General features: G+C 42.5%; 1 protein-coding gene across 1 annotated transcript in view; it reads right to left on the bottom strand.

The window, feature by feature from the left end:
- Nucleotides 1-26,114, bottom strand: part of prex2 (phosphatidylinositol-3,4,5-trisphosphate-dependent Rac exchange factor 2) — a 401,147-nt gene that overhangs the window by 270,867 nt on the left and 104,166 nt on the right. The window contains exon 7 of the mRNA XM_063064762.1: nucleotides 6,600-6,733. Coding sequence (XP_062920832.1) covers nucleotides 6,600-6,733 — 134 coding nt within the window. The remainder of the gene's footprint in view (nucleotides 1-6,599; nucleotides 6,734-26,114) is intronic.

Here is a 26,114-nt window from a genome sequence, read left to right as displayed (position 1 = left end):
AAGAGGTCCTTCTGCAGTTGTACAGGGCCCTGGTGAGACCACACCTGGAGTACTGTGTGCAGTTTTGGTCTCCAAATTTGAGGAAGGACATTCTTGCTATTAAGGGAGTGCAGCGTAGGTTCACGAGGTTAATTCCCGGGATGGCGGGACTGTCATATGTTGAAAGATTGGAGCGACTGGGCTTGTATACTCTGGAATTTAGAAGGCTGAGAGGGGATCTAATTGAAACATATAAGATTATTAAGGGATTGGACACGCTAGAGGCAGGAAACATGTTTCCAATGTTGGGGGAGTCCAGAACCAAAGGCCACAATTTGAGAATAAGGGGTAGACCCATTTAGAATGGAGTTGAGGAAAAACTTTTTCACCCAGAGAGTTGTGGATCTGTGGAATGCTCTGCCTCAGAAAGCAGTGGGGGCCAATTCTCTGGATACTTTCAAGAAAGAGTTAGATAGAGCTCTTAAAAATAGTGGAGTCAAGGGATATGGGGAGAAGGCAGGAACGGGGTACTGATTGTGGATGATCAGCCATGATCACAGTGAATGGTGGTGCTGGCTCAAAGGGCCGAATGGCCTACTCCTGCACTTATTGTCTATTGATTCCTTGTGAGGAGTCCAGGAGCACTCTTATTTTCTCTCAGCCCACACAGAACCTTAAAACTTTTCTTGGCGATTCTTTTGTTGGGCATTTAATCATATCTCCTAGCTTTACTGATGATCTGAATTCTATGTACACCTTCAAGTTCAAGGAGCTTAGTGTTAATAAATGACATAAATGGAATTATCCACCATTGGAATTCTGCCTGGTTAAAAGTGCAGGGCTGAGAACTTGTAATATATGTGATGTGACCAACATTTAACTAGCTTGGAAGTCCCACTCAGGACAAATTAAAATCAGAACCCTTGTGTCAGTTCAACACTGCACCTGGCCACGTGGAGCTTGAAAGTATGTCACAATTTCAGTTGTTTCATAATTCCCCTGCAGCATTTTTGCCACTTGCATCTTTGCAGGGAAACTAGAAGACAACCACAAAATTCTCCATGAAATAATGTCCTATCCTGATCTGAATGCTTAACGGACCAATTGTATCCCTGCGAACTAAACTAGCATTTTGAGTTAAGAGCAAAGTGAAAAGATTTGTTTATTTGTCAGCATATTTTCAAATAGGTTAAAATGGTGCAATTACTAAGACTGGCATCCAGAATTAGGTACGTCTGAATTCTATCAGGGCAACTGGTGTATTTAAGTTCAAGCAAATAAACAAAATATGGATTTTTTTAAAGTTTGCCTTAGTAATGGGAATCATGAACATACTGGGTTGTGGAAGACTATTAAATGCCTGCTCAGCTTAGAACAATTGGATTTGGTATGGGGAAATGAACCTGGTCAGTTGTCAGATCTCTCAGTGAGAGAACATTTTGGAGATAGTGATCATAATTCTATCTTTACAATAGCATTGGAGAGAGACAGGAACAGACAAGTTAGAAAAGCGTTTAATTGGAGTAAGGGGAATTATAAGGCTATCAGGCAGGAACATGGAAGCTTAAATTGGGAACATATGTTCTCAGAGAAATGTATGGAAAAAATGTGGCAAATGTTCAGGGGATACTTGTGTGGAGTTCTGCATAGGTACGTTCCAATGAGACATGGAAGTTATGGTAGGGTACAGGAATCAGTATTCTGGCTATCCATTCCATAGGATGATGATGGTTCCTTTCAGTCAGTTAGTGGGGTGGTACCCCACTCCTCAGAAAGGAACAGTGTGTGTGTGAGTGGATTTTAGGTGAGTAGGGGGTTGCACAGGTCCAGACCCACCCTCTCGACATCCCCTCCCGGATCCAGTGGCATGGTGGGGTCCAAGACAGCTGGGGGAAGTTATTTTGCAGTGAATGGCCAGACCAAGCTTCAATGCAAGGGATGCTCTTTCCGCGTTTCACGGCACATGTTTGCTAGATGGCCGTTGACCCCATGAGAGGGTTCATCCGCCCTTTGACAGGTCTTGTTTTTTGTCCTGCAAGGTGTCTAGCCACCCTCTCCTCCAGGCAAGCCTGGTGGGGGAGCCAGTTTAGTTGCCGACCACCCAACCATGCAACAGGTAGTACTGGGTTACATGGTACCAGTAGCACTCAGACCAGTGACCTGACCAGAATTGGCTGTAGTAAATCTAGTCAAGAAGAAAAGAAAAGCTTACAAAAGGTTTAGAGAGCTAGGTAATGTTAGAGATCTAGAAGATTATAAGGCTAACAGGAAGGAACTTAAAAAGGAAATCAGGAGAGCCAGAAGGGGCCATGAGAAGACCTTGGCGGGCAGGATTAAGGAAAACGCTAAGGCATTCTACAAGTATGTGAAGAGCAAGAGGATAAGACATGAAAGAATAGGACCTATCAAGTGTAACAGTGGGACAGTGTGTATGGAACCGGAGGAAATAGCAGAGGTACTTAATGAATACTTTACTTCAGTATTCACTATGGAAAAGGATCTTGGTGATTGTAGTGATGACTTTCAGCAGACTGAAAAGCTTGAGCATGTAGATATTAAGAAAGAGGATGTGCTGGAGCTTTTGGAAAGCATCAAGTTGGATAAGTGGCCGGGACCAGATGAGATGTATCCCAGGCTACTGTGGGAGGCGAGGGAGGAGATTGCTGAGCCTTGGGCGATGATCTTTGCATCATCAATGGCGATGGGAGAGGTTCCAGAGGATTGGAGGGTTGCAGATGTTGTTCCCTTATTCAAGAAAGGGAGTAGAGATAGCTCAGGAAATTATAGACCAGTGAGTCTTACTTTAGTGGTTGGTAAGGTGATGAAGAAGATCCTGAGAGGCAGGAATTATGGACATTTGGAGAGGTATAATATCATTAGGAATAGTCAACATGGCTTTGTCAAGGGCAGGTCATGCCTTACGAGCCTGATCGAATTTTTTGAGGATGTGACTAAACACATTGATGAAGGAATAGCAGTAGATATAGTGTATATGAATTTCAGCAAGGCATTTGATAAGATACCCCACGCAAGGCTTATTGAGAAAGTAAGGAGGCATGGTATCCAAGGGGAGATTACTTTGTGGATCCAGAACTGGCTTGCCCACAAAAGTGGTTGTAGACAGGTAATATTCTGCATGGAGGTCGGTGACCGGTAGTGTGCCTCAGGGATCTGTTCTGGGACCCTTACTCTTCATGGTTTTTATAAATGACCTGGATAAGGAAGTGGAAGGATGGGTTAGTAAGTTTGCTGATGACACAAAGGTTGGGGTTATTGTGGATAGTGTGGAGGGCTGTCAGAGTTTACAGCGGAACATTGATAGGACACAAAACTGGGCTGAGAAGTGGCAGATGGAGTTCAATCCACATAAGTGTGAAGTGGTTCATTTTGGTAGGTCAAAAATGATGGCAGAATATAGTATTAACGGTAAGTCTCTTGGCAGTGTGGAGGATCAGAGGGATCTTAGGGTCCGAGTCCATAGGACGCACAAAGCAGCTGCGCAGGTTGACTCTGTGGTTAAGAAGGCATATGGTGTATTGGCTTTCATCAATCGTGGAATTGAATTTAGGAGCAGAGAGGTAATGTTGCACTATATAGGACCCTGGTCAGACCCCACTTGGAGTATTGTGCTCACTTCTGGTCACCTCACTACAGGAAGGATGTGGAAACCATAGAAAGAGTGCAGAGGAGATTTACAAGGATGTTGCCTGGATTGGGGAGCATGCCTTATGAGAACAGGTTGAGTGAACTTGGCCTTTTCTCCTTGGTGTGACGGAGGATGAGAGGTGACCTGATGGAGGTGTATAAGATGATGAGAGGCATTGATTATGTGGATAGTCAGAGGCTTTTTCCCAGGACTGAAATGGTTGCCACAAGAGGGCACAGGTTTAAGGTGCTTTGGAGTAGGTACAGAGGAGATGTCAGGGGTAAGTTTTTTTTAACGCAGTGGGTGGTGAGTGCGTGGAATGGGCTGCCGGCCATGATGGTGGAGGCGGATACGATGGGGTCTTTTAAGACACTTTTGGATAGGTACATGGAGCTTAGAAAAATAGAGGGCTATGTGTAACCCTAGTAATTTCTAAGGTAGGGACATGTTTGGCACAACTTTGTGGGCTGAAGGGCCTGTATTGTGCTGTAGGTTTTCTAATGTTTCAGAGATGATTAATAAATCTTACTATTGCCAGCAATAAATACCAAAAAAAAATCCTTTTCACTCTGACTCCTATTTCTGAATAGTTTTTGCTTAATGAGAAGTTTTTAAAACTCAAAATAATCAGTGAAGAGGAATTATCAAATTAAGCCAACCCAACTTGGATCTTCTAGACTTCAAACAAATATATGGCACATGCAATAAATTACCAGCTGCTCTTATGAAATGACCAGCTGTTCTTCTAAAATTACCAGAGCAGGTTGAGATACTCGAGGTGATTGAACATTGTTGCAAAGAATATTGAAAAGCACCAGCAGATGGATGAAATTATAGAAAGTTTATTAAATTCAAAATACAGTTTGATTATTCTGTCCTCAGTGGCTGTTTATATGTGAATGGAAATATTGGTCTACATTTTAACTTAACTGCAGATTGCGACACTAGAGGGTATGAAGCACATGTGAAACATTGAAATTTTTGCTAAACATCTGTCAAGTTCAGTTTTAATCCAAGCATTGCATTAAAATACAGTCAGTGGCCACACGTGCTCCTTAATGCAAATATCTAATCAGCTAATCATGTGGCAGCAACTCAATGCATAAAAACATGGAAGCACAGTCAAGAGATTCAGTCATTGTTCAGACCAAACATCAAAATGTGGAAGAAATGTGATTTAAGTGACTTTGACCATAGAATGATTGTTGATGCCAGGCAGAGAGGTATGAGTTTCTCAGAAACCACGGACCTCCTGGGATTTTCACACACAACAGTCTCTAGAATTTACAGAAAACAGAACTAAAAAAAATCAAATGAGTGGCAGTTCTGTGGGCAAAAATGCATTGTGAATGAGAGAGGTCAGAGGAGAATGACCAAACTGGTTCAAGCTGACAGGAAAGTGACAGTAAATCAAATAATCACAAGTTACAACAGCGGTGTGTAGAAGAACGTCTCTGAATGGAGAACACGTCCAACCTTGAAGTGAATGGGCTACAGCAGCAGAAGGCCACACCGGGTTCCAATCCTCTACCCAATAAAGTACCAACTGAGTGTACATCAAGGCTTCTTGACCAAATAGGCTTGCCCCAAAGTGCATACAAGTCAGTTTCAACCCAGCTGTTTAAAGCAAGTACATTCTACTGTTACTTGCTCTATTGTGATTATATTTAATAGGGGAATATTGGAACTATAAAGTTGCAACTATAACTGCATGTGTAACACTTAAAAACAATTTGCATTTATTTAGCACTTTTCGAATCCTCGAGGCATTAGAAACAACAAGTATTGAATTTTTTTAAAATCTTTCAAAAATGTACTCCCTCATAAAGTAGGGAAAACAGCAACCAAGTTATGCTGGCAAAGTCCCAGAACAATATTACAATATCCAGGTAATCTGCTTTTAGGCAGCAGTTGAAAAATAAATATTTGCCAAGTCAACAGCGAAAAGTTCCTCACAGTTCTTCAGTCATATTGAAGAATCTTTTCAAACCACCTAAGAAGGTAGACATGGCCATCTTTATCAATTCTCACTCTGCTGCTCTCCCAGAGTAATGTGACACTTTGTGCATTGGTGTTAGAAGCAGGACACAAAGTCACGACTTTCTGACAGAGACCGGCTGCCCATTGTGAATGGTGACGAAGAGCAAAGTAAAAGAAAAGCACAAAAACCACAATGGGGAACCGACAGGTAATTTCCCTGGAATTATTCGTTGTAATTGTAATATTTATTGGCAGGTCCTCCCCAGGTTAGGCAGGGTTACACTGCTGTGAGCAGTTCATAACTCAGACAGTTCCCAAGTTAGAAATATGGCCACAGACCAAATAATCGAGTAAAACGATGCATTCCGCCCTGTAGATCCACCCCACCAGTCTCCTAAACTCACATTCAAATGCTTAGGCTGTACATGAGTTGAGATTTCGTAATCTGGAGAGGACCATTTGAAATTAAGATAAAAATGACTGGAGCATTTGGGAATAATAAATTCAGCATTGTAATGCTCTGGCAGTAAAGCTTTTGAAATTAACTTACTGAAGGCCCATGTATATGTTTAAACTCTTGTTTAGTTATATACATGTTTAGTATATTTAAACTCTTATGTGAGATGATAAGAACAGCCTTATATTTTTATATTCCGAATACATTAGATATGAAATAAATAGTTTCAACCCATGGTACAAGATGAATAATATCATACATTAAATATATAACTAATGTATCTGTGCAAATTAAGGAAATCTGCTGTTCCAACCCTCCCACCAGCATCTTCACATGTGACCATTTCCTTCTCTTTAAATTTAACTTCAAACAAACATTGGCCGGGTAACTCAACAACTGAGAAACATTGCCTCTGGTAACTTATATACGGATTAGCAAATCTTACAAAAAACAGCCACTCTTAAGTTACATACACATATGGAGCAATGTTCACTTCAAAGCATTTCCTGATCATAAACAGTGAAATAAAACACCTACCTATGCTTCTTTTTACAGTATACCAGCAAGTTATCAAAGAGGAAGAAAACTCGTTCCTGAATATTTCCAGCTGAAATTTTCAGTAAAATCCCTTGCATCAGCATTTCAGTGCATGTATCTGTTATATTGGATCCCTAAAAAAGCACAGAATAAAATAATATTGATTCTTTACAGTTCATTATGTCAAATAATAAATGTATTCAACAGTGCTTAAATTTTCAAATAAACTCCATTATTTACTAAATTATGTGTGCAGAATTTCTCTTGTCACTTTGCCAAGATAGTTGAAAAGCCATGGAAATCTAAGAATAACATTTGTACTGTTTTGTTATAGTTTCAGAGAACCTCACTGGTCATTTCCAAAATCACCAATTAACAACATACCATGCCAGTTCAAACACATGTAAAAGGCATAAAATTAAAATTTAGAGTGCACATTTAATTTGCAATTCTACAGTACTGCAGAAAAGTTTTAGGCACGTATATATAACTATAGAGCCTAAAATCTTTGCCCAGTACTATAGCAATTTTATGTATTGCACAAATTTCATGACATATGTGAGTGATTATAAACCTCATTGTAAGAGTGGGAAGGGGACAAGGAGCAGGGATTCATGGCTGGGAAATGGGGAAGGGAGAGGAGAGGGAGTAGGAAGTATCAGAAATGCACACTGCAATGATCTATAAACCAATAATTTGGAATCAAATGAACTTATCTGGTGTTTCAGGGCTGGGATGTGTGCAGCTACCCGTGGCACTCCCTTCTCTGCCATCTGTCCCGAATCGTCACCATTCCCAACATCCTTTGCTCCCACCAGATTTACAATCTCGCTCTCCGCTCCACATTGACAAATACAGTACTGTGTCTTAGACACCCTAACTACATACCTGTGCCCAAGACTTTTGCAGAGAACTGTATTTTCTTTATCGCAGTCAGAAATCAACTCTGACTCTTTAATTTAATTTAGATCAACATTTTAGGAACAGCTTCTTCCCCTCCACCATCAGATTTCTGAATGGTGCATGACCTCATGAACACAACCTCACTATTCCTATTTTACATTATTTATTTAATCTTTTATTGTAACTAATTGTAGTTTTAATACATCTTGTACTGTATTGCCGCCACAAAACAACAAATTCCATGACATACATCAGTGATAATAAACCTGAATCTGATTCTGAGCTATCAAAAGTCATACCTTTTAACCAATGGCTGCCGAAGAGATTGAAAATTTACATTCTCTCATAAAATTTCTCCAAATCATAATTATTTCATTTACAGTTATTAGAATACCAAGGACATTACATTGTAAATATATCTCATACGAACTGTCAAAGGCTTTTGGCATTTTTAAAGGGCAGAAGCCCATCCTGACCCACTTGCTCGAACAATGCACACACTGGAGCAACTGAACAATGTATTTCCCTGTTACAGACTATAGGAACCGGGAATGAATAGTATTTCAACGTTGAAAATGTTATTTATTTGTTATTCAAAATGTGAAAACTGCACTTGCTGGAAATAAAAGCAAAAACATATATTGGTGTACTCAGCTAGTAGGGCAGCATCTGTGAGTAGAGAAACAGATTTCACACCTCATGCTGTAACTTTTCTTCAGTACTAGGTTGTGCCGTCCTGATGAAAGGTCAACAAACTGATATGTTAATTCCATTTCTCTCTCCACAGATGCTCCAAGAGATCTGATTATCTCCAACATTTTGTTTTTTCTCTTTAACCATTTTATTTTGAATTCCGCAATCTCTTCTCATTATGGTGATGTTGTCTGGCTTTGGTGCTCAATTATCTTTCTCAATGCTGACTTTCATTTCTCTGTTTCATTCTAGGATACCTTTCTGTCGCTTATCTGAGAACAGGCCGGACATGCTGAGAAAATTAGTTTTTATGTCATACCACTTTTAGAGACCACATCTGAGGGAAAACAAACCAAACAGTATTTATTACAATAAGAGTGTGTATGGAGACAGAGCAGACGAACCCTACTTCAGACAAGACGAGTTTAAGAGGATAACGCACACACAAGAAGGTTGAGTTGGACCTTAGCCAGAAGGCACTTAGATCTTCTCCAAAGAAATGAATGGTTATAAACTGAAATTTCCAGCATGGTCTCCTCTTTCCTAGTTTATAATATCTGAAAACTGGAATGACAAAGTGCACATGATAGTTCTTTGAAGTATGAGTTCCCACCAAGATTCATATTTGTAAAATATTAGATAGTACAACACAAATGCATTGTAGACATATCACCCATCACCCTCAGCATGGTCCTCTGAACTCAGTGACCTGGGGGTAGGCAGGGGAGGGGGGTGCCACTGGCTCTTTTGAATCCCACGTGTGTGTCCTCCAATCCAGGACTTGACAACCTGGGAATCGTTGGTCTCCTCAGCACCTGCCAACACCACTTCCAGGATCACTGATCTTTGACCGTGGAGTGCTTTCATTAACAGCCCAAAGGGTGAGTTTGCATGTCCAGTACTGGAGATTGGAGGCCCACTGTCTACAAGTCTAAGAGTCCGGGGCTAAGGACTGGAGGCTCAGAGGTGACTTGTCCTGAGGATGGAAGCTTGTCGATGTGTGCGTGAGGGGATGGGACTTGTTATGTTGTTGTTGTTGCTTGTGTTGTTCTGCTGAACATTGTAGACATGCAATGTTGGTGCTGGAATGTGTGGCAACACTTGTGGGCTGCCCACACTACGGCATTCAGTGTGTTGGTTGTTCATGTAAATGATGCATTTCACTGCATGTTTTAATATATGTGTGATAAATAAATGAATCTGACTCTGAATCGACAACAATGTTTAGTTCAGAGCTCTAGCTGACAACCTTACGTTCAGCAGCAGGAGAAACCAATAATTCCCCAATATACAGAGCAAAGCTATTGAAATAAAACATGAAAAAGGTTGGTTTGCAGATGCAGCAGGCCATCAAGAAAGCAAATGGAATGTTGGCCTTCATTGCTAAAGCAACTGAATTTAAGAGCAGGGAGATTATGCTGCAACTGTACAGGGTACTGGTAAGGCTGCACCTGGAGTATTACATGCATTTCTGGTCTCCTTACTTGAGGAAGGATATACTGGCTTTGGAGGCAGTGCAGAGGAGATTCACCAGGTTGATTCCAGAGATGAGGGGTTTAGACTGTGAGAAGAGATTGAGTCACCTGGGACTGTACTTGCTGGAATTCAGAAGATTGTGAGGAGATCTTATAGAAACATATAAAATTATGAAATGGATAGATAAGATAAAGGCAGGAAAGTTGTTTCCACTGGTAGGTGAGACTAGAACTAGAAGGCATAGCCTCAAGATTCAGGGGAGTAGATTTAGGATGCTTTTCCCAGAGAGTGATGTATCCGTGGAATTCTCTGCTCAATGAAGCAGTGGAGGCTACCTCAGTAACTATAGTTAAGACAAGGCTGGATAGATTTTTGCATAGCAGAGTAATTAAGGGTTATGTGGAAAAGGCAGGTAGGTGGAGATGAGTCCATGGACAGATCAGCCATGATCTTATTGAATGGCGGAACAGGCTCGACTGGCCAGATTGCCTTCCCCTGCTTCTATTTCTTATGTTCTTAAAACTTGCACATTAGTTGCTAATTAAATTCAGAAGGCTTTTGTTATTAGTTCTGTTTGATGCTTTAAGTTTATTTAAACCTGCAAGTTTATGTTTATCAGATGCTTTCAGACACAGATGCTTTAATTATTTCTCTGTCCACAAAGCTGCGTCATCTGATGAGTGTTGAGGATGTGTTCGTGTCCATTTGGAAGGGCACGACTGATTAAAAAGCAGATGGCAGGCAAAGGGCCACAAAGGGTAGAGGGAGAAGGAGGAGGAGAGGAGGGCTCTCAGCAGCATCTTTTCCATCAGCGTCTTCATGGAGAAATTTCTCCACCTGGGAATATCATGTGTGTCATTTGTACTTCAGCTGATGACTCAGTAGTTAAAATATTCCATCTGCTCTAGTCACTAATCTTGTCTCAGGGCAGAGTGGACAGCTTTTCCAATCATGCCCATAGACTCAGTCACTATATATTCCATGTACTGTATCATGCTCTTTCATAGCTGTAGCTGAGGAAACTTGCAACATCAAGCATTTCTTTTTTCTGATCACTGTAGTCTCTATTCCAAGAGAACCTGGCATACTTCATGCTTCCTTGGCAAAATGCGTGGAGCGAGCATGTGGCATAAAGAGGACTACAGCCTTTCCCATGTCACAAAACATCAATCATGTTTCTTCGTGGCTGTCACGTTTCATTCATTCTAACTCACCTCTCTGCTGTGTACCTGGCAACAGGTCTGACAAACTGAGATGATTAATAGACAGTAATCATAATGTTTTCACTCTACAGTGGGCTGCCACTTCTGTATTTGAACCACCATTACAAATGAAAAACTCTGCAACAAGGGCTCTCTACTAATGGCACGGGTTTTCAGTTCTGTACATTACTAGGTGAGACTGTGGACATAACACACACCAGCTCTCAAATCTGCAAAGGCGGTTGTCGGCCACCAACATATCGGTAATGATGGGTTCCAAGTCCTGGGGGGTGGGGTGGGATTGATACCAGACTCCAGCGATGCTTCCTCATATTTTCAGTCTTTCTGGCAGGATTATCAATTCACCAAGCTTTTGAATATGCATTCATATCAACCCAACTAAACTCCTCATCTGAGTCTATGGTGGCACAGCGCACATGCAATCTCATCCCTAAAGAGCAGTGTTATCAACTGCCCATTCTTTGGTGATAAGACACCCCGATACGTGACTTAACCCACGCAGGTTCTTTCCCTAAGTTACATTTTGTCAGTATCCGAATGTACGTCACTAACAAGACCAGCACTTATTGCCCAAGATCGACTTAGTCCCTGATGACTGTGAATGCTGGTTCAGACAGCAGAGGTGGCTCTGAAGTCAGACATTGCCAGACCTGGCACAAATGACAGAGTCACTCTCCTGCGCCAGCTTTTTCCTGCCAGAGGGAAGAAACCTTGCAGTGCGTTGTAATGTCATCTTGCAATGTGTCTGCTACAGACGAATAGCTGGCAGTAGGTGGATGCTGTGAGAAGTGAGTGTTAAATATGTTAAATGAGAGTTTAGTTGAACATGCAAAACCAAAATGATTGCCATTTACGGAGGATGAGTCTCGAGGGTGCAGCACATTGAACAGCATCTGGTGTTTTCTTACTGCGGAAATTTATCCCACAGTGATGTATGGAGGATTTTTCTAGATACCCACATAAACTCAGCCTCTCCACTTTTTTATTTCTTGTGAATTTGTGAATAATTAAGTTTATATTTTTTCTTGTGAATACTGCCACAAGTACATTTTTCATTGCACCTGTGCATCCATGTACTTGCACATATCACAAAAAAAATCTACTTTGACCTTGAGTCCAGTGCTAAAACTTCTCCCTTTTCCTCCCTTTACACTGGCCCTACACTCATCCCTGGAGGATATGGACCGTAAAGACGCCTACGTCAGATGATTGTTTATTGACTATAGTTCCACCTTCAATATCATTATTCCAAACAAACTCATTACCAATCTCCTGGAAGTTAATGCCTCCCTCTACAACTGAATCTTTGACTTTCTGACTAACAGTAAGGATAGACAGCAATGTCTCTGCCACCATTATTCTAAACACTGGTGCTCCAGAAGGTTGTGTCCTCAGCTCCCTGCTCTACTCTCTGTACACTCATGACCATGTGGCCAGGTTCTGTTTTAACTCCAACTACAAGTTTGCAGATGATACTACTGTAGGGAGGCCCCCGAAACCGGCTCCACATGGAGTCGGGACTTATTCTGACTCAAGGCATCAGATCAGCGTGGGGGAGCTCTGGTTTGTCCAGCCAAAAATGCCACCCTTTAACTCTGTTTCTCTGACAAAGATGCTGCGTAACCTGCTGAGTATTTCCATCATTCTCTATTATTTATTTCAGATTTCCAACATCTGCTTTTTGATTCTACTGATCCTGCCAACTACCTTCCCCTTTTATTTTGCCCCACACAGGAACTACAACTAAACTTTGATCTTGTTAAAGTCCAAAAATAACCATCCTATTTCCTCATAAAACCAAGCAACAAGCTGAGTATTTCCTTCTGGAAGAAAACCCTCGTGCTCTTTCCTTTTGTATTTCGGTTCATTCACCCAAAACCAAATGGCTATGTTTTTTTAAAAAAGTATTATCCATTCCATGACAGAGGACTTCATCTAAGATTCTGGCACTAGCTCTCAATAATCTGTTCTGTTTATTCAGACTTCAAAAATGTGTTCAACTTCCTGTCCAAAGAGCTTCAGTCAGATATAAATTTTATGTAATTTAAATGTAGCCATAACAACACTGTAAAATCGGATTGACACATGCAATTTTTAAGCATTAAATAGCTTTTACCTGAAATAGATCACTTTGGCAAATTTGTTCCAGCCACCTTTGATTATTACTCCTGTTAGCATATTCTGCATTCCCTCCAAACAACATATTAACACTTGTACTGCCCTAGATCAAAGCTCATATATCAACATTCTGACTGTTTAGTCTTAGTGGAAGTAAGAGCAGATCAAGCAATGATCCTGCCCTTGTTATTTATAGGGGCACTGCCAGCATGGCTGGAGAGCCACAGAAATTATTAGACACGGCTCAAATGCATTCAAAGTTCCACAGAGTCTACTGAGTTATTCATTCAATAAGTGCTTCAATCCCTAGACTCTGAATCATTCCAGCTGGCAGCAGTAGAACTAAACGCAAGGGATTCTGCAGATGCTGAAAACCCAGAGCAACGCACTCAAGATGTTGTAGGAGCTCAGCAACCCTGGTGGCATCATAGAAGGTTCTGATGAAGGGTCTTGGTCCAAAATGTTGACTGTTTATTTCCCTCTGTAGATGCTGCCTGACTTGCTGAGTCATAGACCTGTTTCTCAACTCAGTTCACAGTACAGCAGAGAAATTGCTCAGGGTCTCCACTAGAAAAGAAATTATGACACTTTTTCACGTTTCATTGAGGAAAAGATGGTTTTACTGGTTCATTATCAGCGCAGGCCGTCACTGTAAGGCCTCTGATTAATAACACATAACTTCTGCTTCTTAAATATACACTTAGTTACCAATGATAAGAAAAATATCATGCTGATGTACCCAAAATTCTTTCATTCCTGGCAAGGCCACCTTGTTGGATATCTACAATGGTCAGCAATGCTCAGAGGGATCAAGCCTCGGGTACAGCAGCTTCTTTCTATTTGCATGGCTTGGCATAGAAACACAGAAAATGTACAGCACAATACAGGCCCTTCAGCCCACGATGCTGTGCCGAACATGTACTTGCTTTAGAAATTACCTAGAGTTACCCATAGCCCTCTATTTTTCTAAGCTCAATGTACCTACCCAGGAGTCTCTTAAAAGATCCTATTGTATTCACCACCATCACTGTTGCCGGCAGCCCATTCTACGTACTCACCACTCTCTGCATAAAAACTTACCCCTGATATCTCCTCTGTACCTACTTCCAAGCATCTTAAAACTGTGCACTCTCATGATAGCCATTTCAGCCCCAGGAAAAAGCCTCTGACTATCCACACGATCAATGCCTCTCATCATCTTATACACCTCTATCAGGTCACCTCTCATGATCCATCGCTCCAAGGAGAAAAGGCCGAGTTCACTCAACCTGTTCTCAGAAGGCATGCTTCCCAATCTAGGCAACATCGTTGTAAATATCCTCTGCACCATTTCTACAGTTTCCATATCCTTCCTGTAGTGAGGTGACCAGAACTGTGCAGGGTATTCCAAGTCGAGTCAGACCAAGGTTCTATAAAGCATAACATTATCTCTCAGCTGTTAATCTTAATCCCATGGTTACATAGAAACATAGAAAATAGGTGCAGGAGTAGGCCGTTCGGCCCTTCGAGCCTGCACCACCATTCAGTACGATCATGGCTGATCATCCAACTCAGAACCCTGTACCAGCCTTCCCCCCAATACCCCCTGATCCCTTTAGCCACAAGGGCCATATCTAACTCCCTCTTAAATATAGCCAATGAACTAGCCTCAACTGTCTCCTGTGGCAGAGAATTCCACAGATTCACCACTCTCTGTGTGAAGAAGTTTTTCCTAATCTCAGTCCTAAAAGGCTTCCCCTTTATCCTCAAACTGTGACCCCTCGTTCTGGACGATGAAGGCCAATGCACGATATGCCTTCTTAACCACACAGTCAACCTGCGCAGCAGCTTTGAGTGTCCTATGGACTTGGACCCCAAGATCCCTCTGATCCTCCACACTGCCAAGATTCTTACCATTAATACTATATCCTGTCATCATACTTTACCTACTAAAATGATCCACCTCACACTTATCTGGGTTGAACTCCAGCTGCCACTTCTCTGCCCAGTTTTGCTTCTTACTGATGTCCCATTGTAAACTCTGACAGCCCTCCACACAATCTACAACAACCCCAACCTTTGTGTCATCAGCAAATTTACTAACCCATCCCTCCACTTCCTTATCCAGGTCATTTATGAAAATCACAAAGAGAAGGGGTCCCAGAACAGATCCCTGAGGCACACCACTGGTCACTGACCTCCAGGCAGAATATGACCCGACTACAACCACTCTTTGCCTTCTGTGGACAAGCCAAATCTGAATCCACAAAGCAAGGTCCCCTTGGATCCCATGCCTCCTTACTTTCTCAATAAGCCTTGCATGGGGTAACTCATCAAATGTCTTGCTGAAATCCATATACACTACAACTACAGCTCTATCTTCATCAATGTGTTCAGTCACATCCTCAAAAAATTCAATCAGGCTCATAAGGCACGATCTGCCTTTGACAAAGCCATGCTGACTATTCCTAATCATATTATGCCTCTCCAAATGTTCATAAATCCTGTCTCTCGGGATCTTCTCCATTAACTTAACAACCACTGAAGTAAGACTCACTGGTCTATAATTTCCTGGGCTATCTCTACTCCCTTTCTTAAATAAGGGAACAACATCTGCAACCCTCCAATCCTCCAGAATCTCTCCCGTCCCCATTGATGATCATTGCCAGAGGATCAGCAATCTCCTCCCTCGCCTTCCACAGTAGCCTGGGGTACATCCCGTCCGGTTCCAGTGACTTATCCAACTTGATGCTTTCCAAAAGCTCCAGTACATCCGCTTTTTTAAAGTCTATATGCTCAAGCTTTACAGTCCGCTGTAAGTCATTCCTACAATCACCAAGGTCCTCTTCCGTAGCGAATACTGAAGCAAAGTATTCATTTAGTACCTCCGCTATCTCCTCTGGTTCCGTACACTTTTCCACTGTCACACTATGCTACTCTCTTACCTCTTATCCTCCTGCTCTTCACATACTTGTAGAATGCCTTCTCATGGCCCCTTAGAAACATAGAAATATAGAAGACCTACAGCACAATACAGGCCCTTCGGCCCACAATGCTGTACCAAACATGTACTTACTTAGAAATTACCTAAGGTTACCCATAGCTCTCTGTTTTTCTAAGCTCCATGTACCTATCCAGGAGTATCTTAAAAGACCCTATCGTATCTGCCTCCACCACCATCGCCGGCAGCCCATTTCACGCACTCACCCACTCTGTGCGTAAAAAATTTACCCGACTTCACCTCTGTACCTACTTCCAAGCACCTTCGGAGAGCATCCTTCTGGCTCTCCTAATTTCATTCTTAAGCTCCTTCCTACTGGCCTTATAATTTTCTAGATCTCTATCATTACCTAGTTTTTTGAACCTTTCGTAAGCTTTTCTTTTCTTCTTGACTAGATTTTCAACAGCTTTTGTGCACCACGGTTCCTGTACCCTACCATCCTTCCCCTGTTTCATTGGAACGTACTATGCGGAACGTCAGGAAAATATCCCTTGAACATTTGCCACATTTCTGCTGTACATTTCCCTGAGAACATCTGTTCCCAATTTATGCTTCCAAGTTCCTGCCTGATAGCTTCATATTTCCCCTTACTCCAATTAAATGCTTGTCACTTCTATTTGGTCTCCAACCACAACAGCTGAGCACTGAAACAACTAGTGCCACTGCATTATCAAAACCTTGGGGAAAAGCATCTTTTTTTCTCCCAAAGTCGAGAGCTGGTTACATGTATCTCTCTGGAGATATCCTGCAGTATATAGCTTACAGATGTGAAGACTTCACCAAAATAAACTGCATGCTGCACAACCCTGCACATCACAGGCAGCAGCCAGAGGAAGAGCCTCATTAAAACAAGGAGCTTGAAAGCTTATTAGACTGGGCCTGAAGGAGCAAGGGGAACATAGACGGAGATGTCACAGCTGAACCTCAAAAGCCTCATCCCTCAAATGAAAGAAGTACGGAAATATTGTCAGAATTTCAGAAGGGTATTTGCTAAATCACTGACCCAATGCAAATCATCTACAAGCCTGAACATTAGCAATCATGCTGCAATCATTTTTGATGGGAAGGTATAGTTCACAGGCTAGCAACAATTGACATGTGTGATATTAGCAACAATTCTTAAGGAGGCATCATAGAGTATGCAGCAATACTCACATCTGTCACAGCAGTGTAACATATGGCTGCACAGTTTGCATTTGAGCATTGCTAATGACTTGGCGATTCACTGAAAACAAAGAGAATTCTGTGCAAAGAGCTTGTACGATTTCCCTATGATCCTGCGGGTTTGCTTCGGGCGGCCCAGTTTCTCCCGTATTCCAAAGACATACGAGTAGGGTCAGCAGAGGCTGGAAATTCAAGGCAAAAACACACAAAATTCTGGAGGAATTCAGCAGATTAGGCAGCATCTACGGAAATGAATAAACAGTCCTGATGAAGAGTCTCGACCCAAAACGTCAACTGTATATTCATTTCCATATATGCCACCTGACCTCCTGAGTTCCTCCAGCATTTCGTGTGCTTTGCCTTGAATTCCCAGCGCCTGCAGATTTTCTCATGTTTGTGGGCATGCTATATTGACACCAAAAGCATGGTGACACTTGCAGGCTGCTCCCAGCATAATGCAGACTGTGTTGGGTCATTGACACAAACAACACACTTCGCTGTATTTTTCGAAGGACATCAACATTAATCTTTTCAGGAAGGCATCACAATCATAGAACTCTTGAATCTTCTGCGGCAAGACAGTTGTATGGACCTTGCCCCTGCAGTCCACACAGCTTACTACACCTTGAGTCAGACTACAATCTTATTAGGCCTGGTGACACACACCCCTCTAATTTAATCTGTTCATCTCTCAAGACACCAGACTATGTTGTGGTGCCAGGTACAAGGCTAAACTTTGTTCATTTTCCTCATCCTCACCAACTCCACTCTTGCATCACTTCTCTCCCTGCTCCTCAATACTAAACAATACAAATGATTAGTTACTTATTCCCATCCCTTGTTGCAAATAATCACATTTCAATGGATGAGTTCGATGTTTTCGCTTGTCAAACTATGCACGATTTGCTTTTGTTTTTACTGCATCCTTAAAGGGGAGTGGTTGGCCTGTTTTTAAGTTTTCTTACCATTCATGCCGCTGGTAGTTAGTAAATATCACCGAAACACCAAATAGCAGAGTTACATTTGAAGGAAAATTAAGCTGTTGCAGGAGATGGGCAATTGTTCAATATGTCACATGAAATGCAGTAAAAACCATTTGCTTGCATGCCATCTAGACAGATACTGTCCTTGATGCAGGAAGCATGCATTGGAACTCAGCACACTGAGCAGTGTCAGGGGTTGGAGGTGGGAAGGAATTGTTGACATTTTGGGATGAGTCCAACCGACATTTGCCCCCTTCCTTTCCAGACCCGGCCCAAAATATCGACAGTTTATTCCCTTCCATGGATTGTGGGTGTTGCTCAGACATCTGCAGTACCTCGTGTGTTTATGACATGCCACATTAGACTTCCTCAGCAGAGATTCTGCGTACAAGATTTGGGTCATCATGTTTCAGTTGAACAAGACTTTGACGAGACTGCACTTAGAAACATAGAAAGCCTACAGCACAATGCAGGCCCTTCAGACCACAAAGCTGTGCCGAATGTGTCCTTACTATAGAAATTACCTTGGGATACCCATAGCCCTCTATGTTTCTAAGCTCCATGTACCTGTCTAGGAGTCTCTTAAAAGACCCTATTGTATCCACCTCCACCACCGTTGCTGGCAGCCCATTCCATGCATTCAACACTCTCTGCATAAAAAACTTACTCCTGACATCTCCTCTCTACCTACTCTCAAGCACCTTAAAACTGTGCCCTCTTGTGATAGCCATTTCAGCTTTGGGAAAAAGCCTCTGACTATCCAGGCAATTAATGCCTCTCATCATCTTATACACCTCTATCAGGTCACCTCTCATCCTCCGTTGCTCCAAGGAGAAAAGGCCAAGTTCACTCACTCTATTCTCATAAGGCATGCTCTCCAATCCAGACAACATCCTTGTAAATCTCCTCTGCACTCTTTCTATGGTTTCCACATCCTTACTGTTGTGAAGCGCCCAGAATTGAGCACAGTACTCCAAGTGGGGTCTGACCAAGGTCCTATATAACTGCAACATTACCTCTCGGCTCTTAAACTCAACCCCATGATTGATCATGGCCAATGCACCATATGCCTTCTTAACCACAGCGTCAAACTGCATAGCAGCTTTGAGTGTTCTATGGATTCCGACCCCAAGATCCCTCTGATCCTCCACACTGCCAAGAGTCTTACCATTAATACAATATTCTGCCATCATATTTGACCTACCAAAATGAACCACCTCACACTTATCTGGGTTGAACTCCATCTGCCACTTCTCAGCCCAGTTTTGCATCCTATCAATGCCCCACTGTAACCTCTGACAGCCAGCCCTCCACACTATCCACAACACCTCTAAATTCTGCGTCATCGGCAAACTTACTAACCCATCCCTCCATTTCCTCGTCCAGGTCATTTATAAAAATCATGAAGAGTAGGGGTCTATTTCTGCATTATCTGCAGTTCTGGTGGCTGTTTATCAAAAGGATGTGATTAAGCCAGAGAGGCTGCAGAAAAGATAAACAAGGATGTTACTTTTGTACCTTTTCCACACCTGGAAGGCCTCAATTATAAGGAAATTACAGATGGACTGTGACTGCTTTCCCGGGTGAGGCAAAATTTAAAGGGGTCTGGAAAGGCAAAGTTTCACACAGAGGGTGATGGGTATATGAAATATGCCAATAGGAGAAGCAATAGAGACAGGTACAATTACCAGGTTTAAAATATTTTGGACAACTACTTGGATAGGAAAGGTCTGGAGGGATATGGGCCAAAAGCAACCAAATGGGATCAGCTCACTTAAGGATCTTGGTCAGCATGAACAAGCTGTTTCCATGCTGCGTAGCAAAATGTCCACAGTGTTTTATCTTAGTTCCTCACTTGTGTTCACTATACATTCCAGTTCATTGCAGTCTATTGCCCTAATCCACGAACAAATTTGGTTTGGATTCAAGATGGCTTAATGTCATTTCCCATACACAAGCGTAAAGGAGAATGAAATAATTGTCACTCTGGATCCGATCCAGCACAAAAATAAACGCAAAAGATAGAGAGCACAATAACAATTAAAAAACACAATAAACGTAAATACACAAGATACAGTAGCTTATATACATAGATTGATTTATGTTCATAAAGTGACACTGGGCTGTACATAAGGTGACTGACAAGAAATGATATAAGTAGTTGTGGAGTTAGTGGGTGGAGGTGTTGCTCAGCCTTACTGCTTGGGAAAAGTAACCATTTTTGAGTCTGGTGGACCTGGTGTGGATGCTATGTAGCCTCCTCCCTGATGGGAGTGGGACAAACAGTCCATGTATAAGGTGGGTGGGAGCCTTCTTGATATTACTGGCCCTTTCCTGGCACTTTTCTGTATATACGGTATGCATTTGATGGCGGGTTGGCTGGTGCTGGTGACACTGTTCTGGAGCCTTGGAAATGTGGAAAGATTAAGGACAGCACTGGACCATTCTCCTGCACAGCAGAGAATATGTCTGACGTTATCTGGAGACAACACATTGATCAGTTGAGGAGATCAGAGCCAATTGTTAGAGAAGAAAGATGTCCAGATCTATCAGAACCACTTCCTGCAGTCCCAGAGTCAATTCCTACAACCACCAAGGAGGACAGTACCCGAGATTGTTTCACAGCCACAAGTCTCACCTGCCAGGTAGAGCGACACCGCCCCTCCATTCCTGTCAGGAAAGAGGTTATCTCACAAAGGGTAAGAAATCCTCCACAGCAATTAAGTCTTTATGGGACAATTTAAAATTTGCTATGCTGCAGATATCTGTGTAACCCTCGGTACAGCTAGCAGCTTAATCTAGGGGATGATAGCCCCCGGCCCAGCCAAATTTAAGAAATCTCAGCGCTACCGGCCCCTCCACCTATCTTTGTATCATCAGCAAACTTACCCACAAAGCCATCTATTCCATAATCCAAATCATTGATGTACAACGCAAAAAGAAGCAGCCCCAACACGGACCACTGTGGAACACCACTGGTAACTGGCAGCCAACCAGAATAGGATCTCTTTATTCCCACTCTCTGTTTCCTGCCAATCAGCCAACGCTCTATCCACGTATGTAACTTTCCCGTAATTCCATGGGCTCTTACCTTGTTTAGCAGCCTCATGTGTGGCACCTTTTCAAAGGCCTTCTGAAAATCCAAATACACAACATCCACTGCATCTCCCTTGTCTAGCCTACTTGTAATTTCCTCAAAAAATTGCAATAGGTTTGTCAACGCAAACAACTCAGGCAGGACTTTCCTTTAAGGAAACCATGCTGAGTTCTGCCTATCTTGTCATATGCCTCCGGGTACTCCGTAACCTCATCCTTGACAATCGACTCCAACAACTTCCCAACCACTGACGTCAAGCTAACAGGACTATAATTTCCTTTTTGCTTCCTTACCCCCTTCTTAAATAGCGGAGTGACATTTGCAATCTTCCAGTCCTCCGGAACCATGCCAGAATCTATTTACTTTTGAAAGATTATCCTCCGCAATCTCCACAGCTACTTCCTTCAGAACACGAGGGAGCATTCCATCTGGTCCGGGAGATTTATCTACCTTTGGACTATTCAGCTTCCTGAATACTTTCTCTGTCATAATTGTGACTGCACACCTTCTCTTCCCAGACATCCTTGAGTGTCCGGTATACTTCTGATGTCTTCCTCAGTGAAGACTGATGCAAAATACTCGTTCAGTTCCTCCAACATCTCCTTATCTCCCATTACAATTTCTCCAGCATCATTTTTCTATCAGTCCTATATCTACTCTCACCTGTCTTTTACTCTTTATACACTTGAAGAAGCTTTTAGTATCCTCTTTGATATTATTTGCTAGCTTCATTTCATAGTTTATCTTTTCCCTCTTAATGACCTTCTTAGTTTCCTTTTGTAAGCTTTTAAAAACTTCCCAATCCTCTGTCTTCCCACTAGTTTTTGCTTCCTTGTATCCCCTCTCCTTTGCTTTAACTTTGGCTTTGACTTCTCTTGTCAGCCACGGTTGCATCCTTTTTCCATTCAAAAATTTCTTCTTTTTTGGAATATATCTGTCTTGCATCTTCCTCACTTCTTCCAGGACTTCCAGGGTGGTTGTCTTTGGTTTGCTTCCAGTTCCCCGTGCTGGAGAGGGCAGGAACAGGGAGATAATGGATCTGAATGTGTGGCTGAGGAACTGGTGCAGGAAGCAAGGATTTACATTCTTGGACCACTGGGGTATGTTTCGGGGGAAGGATGAATTGTACAAAAGGGACGGGTTGCACCTTAATAAGCAGGGCACCAGCATTCTAGCAGGCAGGTTTGCCTCTGCAACACGGGTGTGTTTAAATTAAGTAGTGGCGGAGAGGGGACAAACTGGAAACATAAGGATGGAGATAAAGGGAAAGTGAGAATAAGAAAAGTTAAGAATGACAACAGAATCAACAGAGCAGAAAGCTCAAGAAGGGATCGTACAGTATGGCCAAGTGAAATAGGAATTGATATGGGAGGTGAGGGGAGTAATGAATTAAAAGTATTGTATATGAATGCACGGAGTATAAGAAATAAAGTGGATGAGCTTGAGGCTCAGTTGGAAATTGGTAAGTATGATGTTGTGGGAATAACAGAGACATGGCTTCAAGCGGACAGGGCCTGGGAAATAAATATTCAAGGTTACGTCCTATTGAAAGGACAGACTGATGGGCGGGGGGGGGTGGCTCTGTTGGTGAGGAATGATATTCAGTCCCTTGCGAGGGGGGACATAGAATCAGGAGACTTAGAGTCAGTATGGATAGAACTGAGAAATTGTAAGGGTAGAAAGACCCGAATGGGAGTTATCTACAGGCCCCCAAATAGTAGTCTGGATGTAGGGTGTAAGTTGAATCAAGAGTTAAAATTGCCATGTCGCAAAGGTAATGCTACAGTTGTTATGGGTGATTTCAACATGCAGGTAGACTGGAGGAATCAGGTTGGTACTGAACCCCAAGAAAGGGAGTTTTTGGAGTCACTCCAAGATGGATTCTTAAAGCAGCTTGTACTGGAGCCTACCAGAGAGAACGCAATTCTAGATTTAGTGTCGTGCAATGAACTGGATTTGATCAGGGACCTTGAGATAAAGGAGCCATTAGGAGGTAGTGACCATAATATGATAAGTTTTAATCTACAATTTGAGAGGGAGAAGGGAAACTCGGAAGTGTCAGTATTACAGTTGAACAAAGGAAACTATGGAGCGATGAGGGAGGAGCTGGCCAACGTTCAATGGAACAATACCCTAGCAGGGACGACAGTGGAACAGCAATGGCAAGTATTTCTGGGAATAATGCAGAAAGTGCAGGATCAGTTCATTCCAAAGAGGAAGAAAGATCCTAAGGGGAGTAAGGGGAGGCCGTGACTGACAAGGGAAGTAATGGACAGTATAAAAATAAAAGTGAAGAAGTATAACATAGCAAAGACGAGTGGGAAGCCGGAGGATTGGGAAATTTTTAAAGAGCAACAGAAGGTAACTACAAAGGCAATACGTGGAAAAAAAATGAGGTACGAAGGTAAACTAGCCAAGAATATAAAGGAGGATAGTAAAAGCTTCTTTAGGTATGCGAAAAGGAAAAAAATAGTTAAGACCAAAATTGGGCCCTTGAGGACAGAAGCGGGTGAATTTATTATGGGGAACAAGGAAATGGCAGACGAGTTGAACAGGTACTTTGGATCTGTCTTCACTAGGGAAGACACAAACAATCTCCCGGATGTAATAGTGGCCAAAGGACCTAGAGTAATGGATGAATTGAAGGAAATTTATATTAGGCAGGAAATGGTGTTGGATAGGCTGCTGGGTCTGAAGGCTGATAAGTCCTGGGGACCTGATGGTCTGCATCCCAGGGTACTTAAGGAGGTGGCTTTAGAAATCATGGACACATTGGTAATCATTTTCCAATGTTCTATAGATTCAGGATCAGTTCCTGTGGATTGGAGGGTGGCTAATGTTGTCCCTCTCTTCAAGAAGGGAGGAAGAGAGAAAACAGGGAATTATAGATCAGTTAGCCTGATATCAGTGGTGGGAAAGATGCTGGAGTCAATTATAAAAGATGAAATTATGACACTTCTGGATAGTAGTAACAGGATTGGTCCAAGTCAGCGTGGATTTATGAAGGGGAAATCGTGCTTGACTAACCTTCTGGAATTTTTTGAGGATGTAACTATGAAAATGGACAAGAGAGAGCCAGTGGACGTAGTGTAACTGGACTTTCAGGAAGCCTTTGATAAAGTCCCACATAGGAGATCAGTGGGCAAAATTAGGACACATGGTATTGGGGGCAGAGTACTGACATGGATTGAAAATTGGCTGGCTGGCTGACAGAAAACAAAGAGTAGCGATTAACGGGTCCCTTTCGGAATGGCAGGCAGTGATCAGTGGGGTACCACAGGGTTCAGTGCTGGGACCGCAGCTGTTTACAATATATATTAATGATTTAGATGAGGGAATTAAAAGTAACATTAGCAAATTTGCCGATAACACAAAGCTGGGTGGCAGTGTGTAATGTGAGGAGGATGTTATGAGAATGCAGGGTGACTTGGACAGGCTGGGTGAGTGGGCAGACGCATGGCAGATGCAGTTTAATGTGGATAAATGTGAGGTTATCCACTTTGATGGTAAGAACGGGAAGGCAGATTATTATCTAAATGGAGTCAAGTTAGGAAAAGGGGAAGCACAACGAGATCTAGGTGTTCTTGTACATCAGTCACTGAAAGCCAGCATGTAAGTACAGCAGGCAGTGAAGAAAGCTAATGGTATGCTGGCCTTCATAACAAGGGGAATTGAGTATAAGAGCCAAGAGGTCCTTCTGCAGCTGTACAGGGCCCTGGTGAGACCACACCTGGAGTACTGTGTGCAGTTCTGGTCTCCAAATTTGAGGAAGGGCATTCTTGCTATTGAGGGAGTGCAGCGTAGGTTCACAAGGTTAATTCCCGGGATGGCGGGACTGTCATATGTTGAAAGATTGGAGCGACTGGGCTTGTATACTCTGGAATTTAGAAGGCTGAGAGGGGATCTTATTGAAACATATAAGATTATTAAGGGATTGGACACGCTGCAGGCAGGAAGCATGTTCCTGCTGATGGGTGAGTCCAGAACCAGAGGCCACAGTTTAAGAATAAGGGGTAGGCCATTTAGAACGGAGTTGAGGAAAAACTTTTTCACCCAGAGGGTGGTGGATATATGGAATGCTCTGCCCCAGAAGGCTGTGGAGGCCAAGTCTCTGGATGCTTTCAAAAAAGGGATGGATAGAGCTCTTAAAGATAGCGGAATCAAAGGTTATGGGGATAAGGCAGGAACTGGATACTGATAGTGGATGATCAGCCATGATCACAGTGAATGGCGCTGCTGGCTCGAAGGGCGGAATTGCCTACTCCTGCACCTATTGTCTGTTGTCTATTCTCGCATAAACTCCAGCCACTGCAGCTCTGCCATCCTTCCCGCTAATGTCCCTTTCCAGTTAACTTTGGCCAGTTCCTCTCTCATGCCACTGTAATTTCCTTTACTCCACTGAAATACCGACACATCAGATTTTGGCTTCTCTTTCTCAAATTTCACAGTGAACTCAATCATGTTATGATCACTGCCTCCTAAGGGTTCCTTCACCTCAATCTCTCTAATCACCTCCGGTTCATTACACAACACCCAATCCAGTACAGTTGATCCCCTGGTGGGCTCAACAACAAGCTGTTCTAAAAAGCCATCCTCACAGACATTCTACAAATTCTCTCTCTTGAGATCCAGTGCCACATGTGATGCCTCACCAAAGTAAAAACTAAGACACGTTCTTCCTGGCTCAATGTTTTTCTTTCGATTAGTTTTATGTTTTGGAGTTACAAACATGATTGGGAGCAGGTTGCGTCGCAGTGAGGACCTGCTAAACAATTTCTGTAATACCCCACTTCATAGAGAAGAGAAATACGGCACAGAATCAGGCCCTTTGGTCCATTGATTCCTTTTCAATAAAATATTTATGAATATGCATATGCT

Source organism: Mobula hypostoma, chromosome 1 (assembly GCF_963921235.1).
Source record: "Mobula hypostoma chromosome 1, sMobHyp1.1, whole genome shotgun sequence".
NCBI classification, from domain to species: domain Eukaryota; kingdom Metazoa; phylum Chordata; class Chondrichthyes; order Myliobatiformes; family Myliobatidae; genus Mobula; species Mobula hypostoma.
This window is presented reverse-complemented; position numbering and strand designations above follow the sequence as displayed.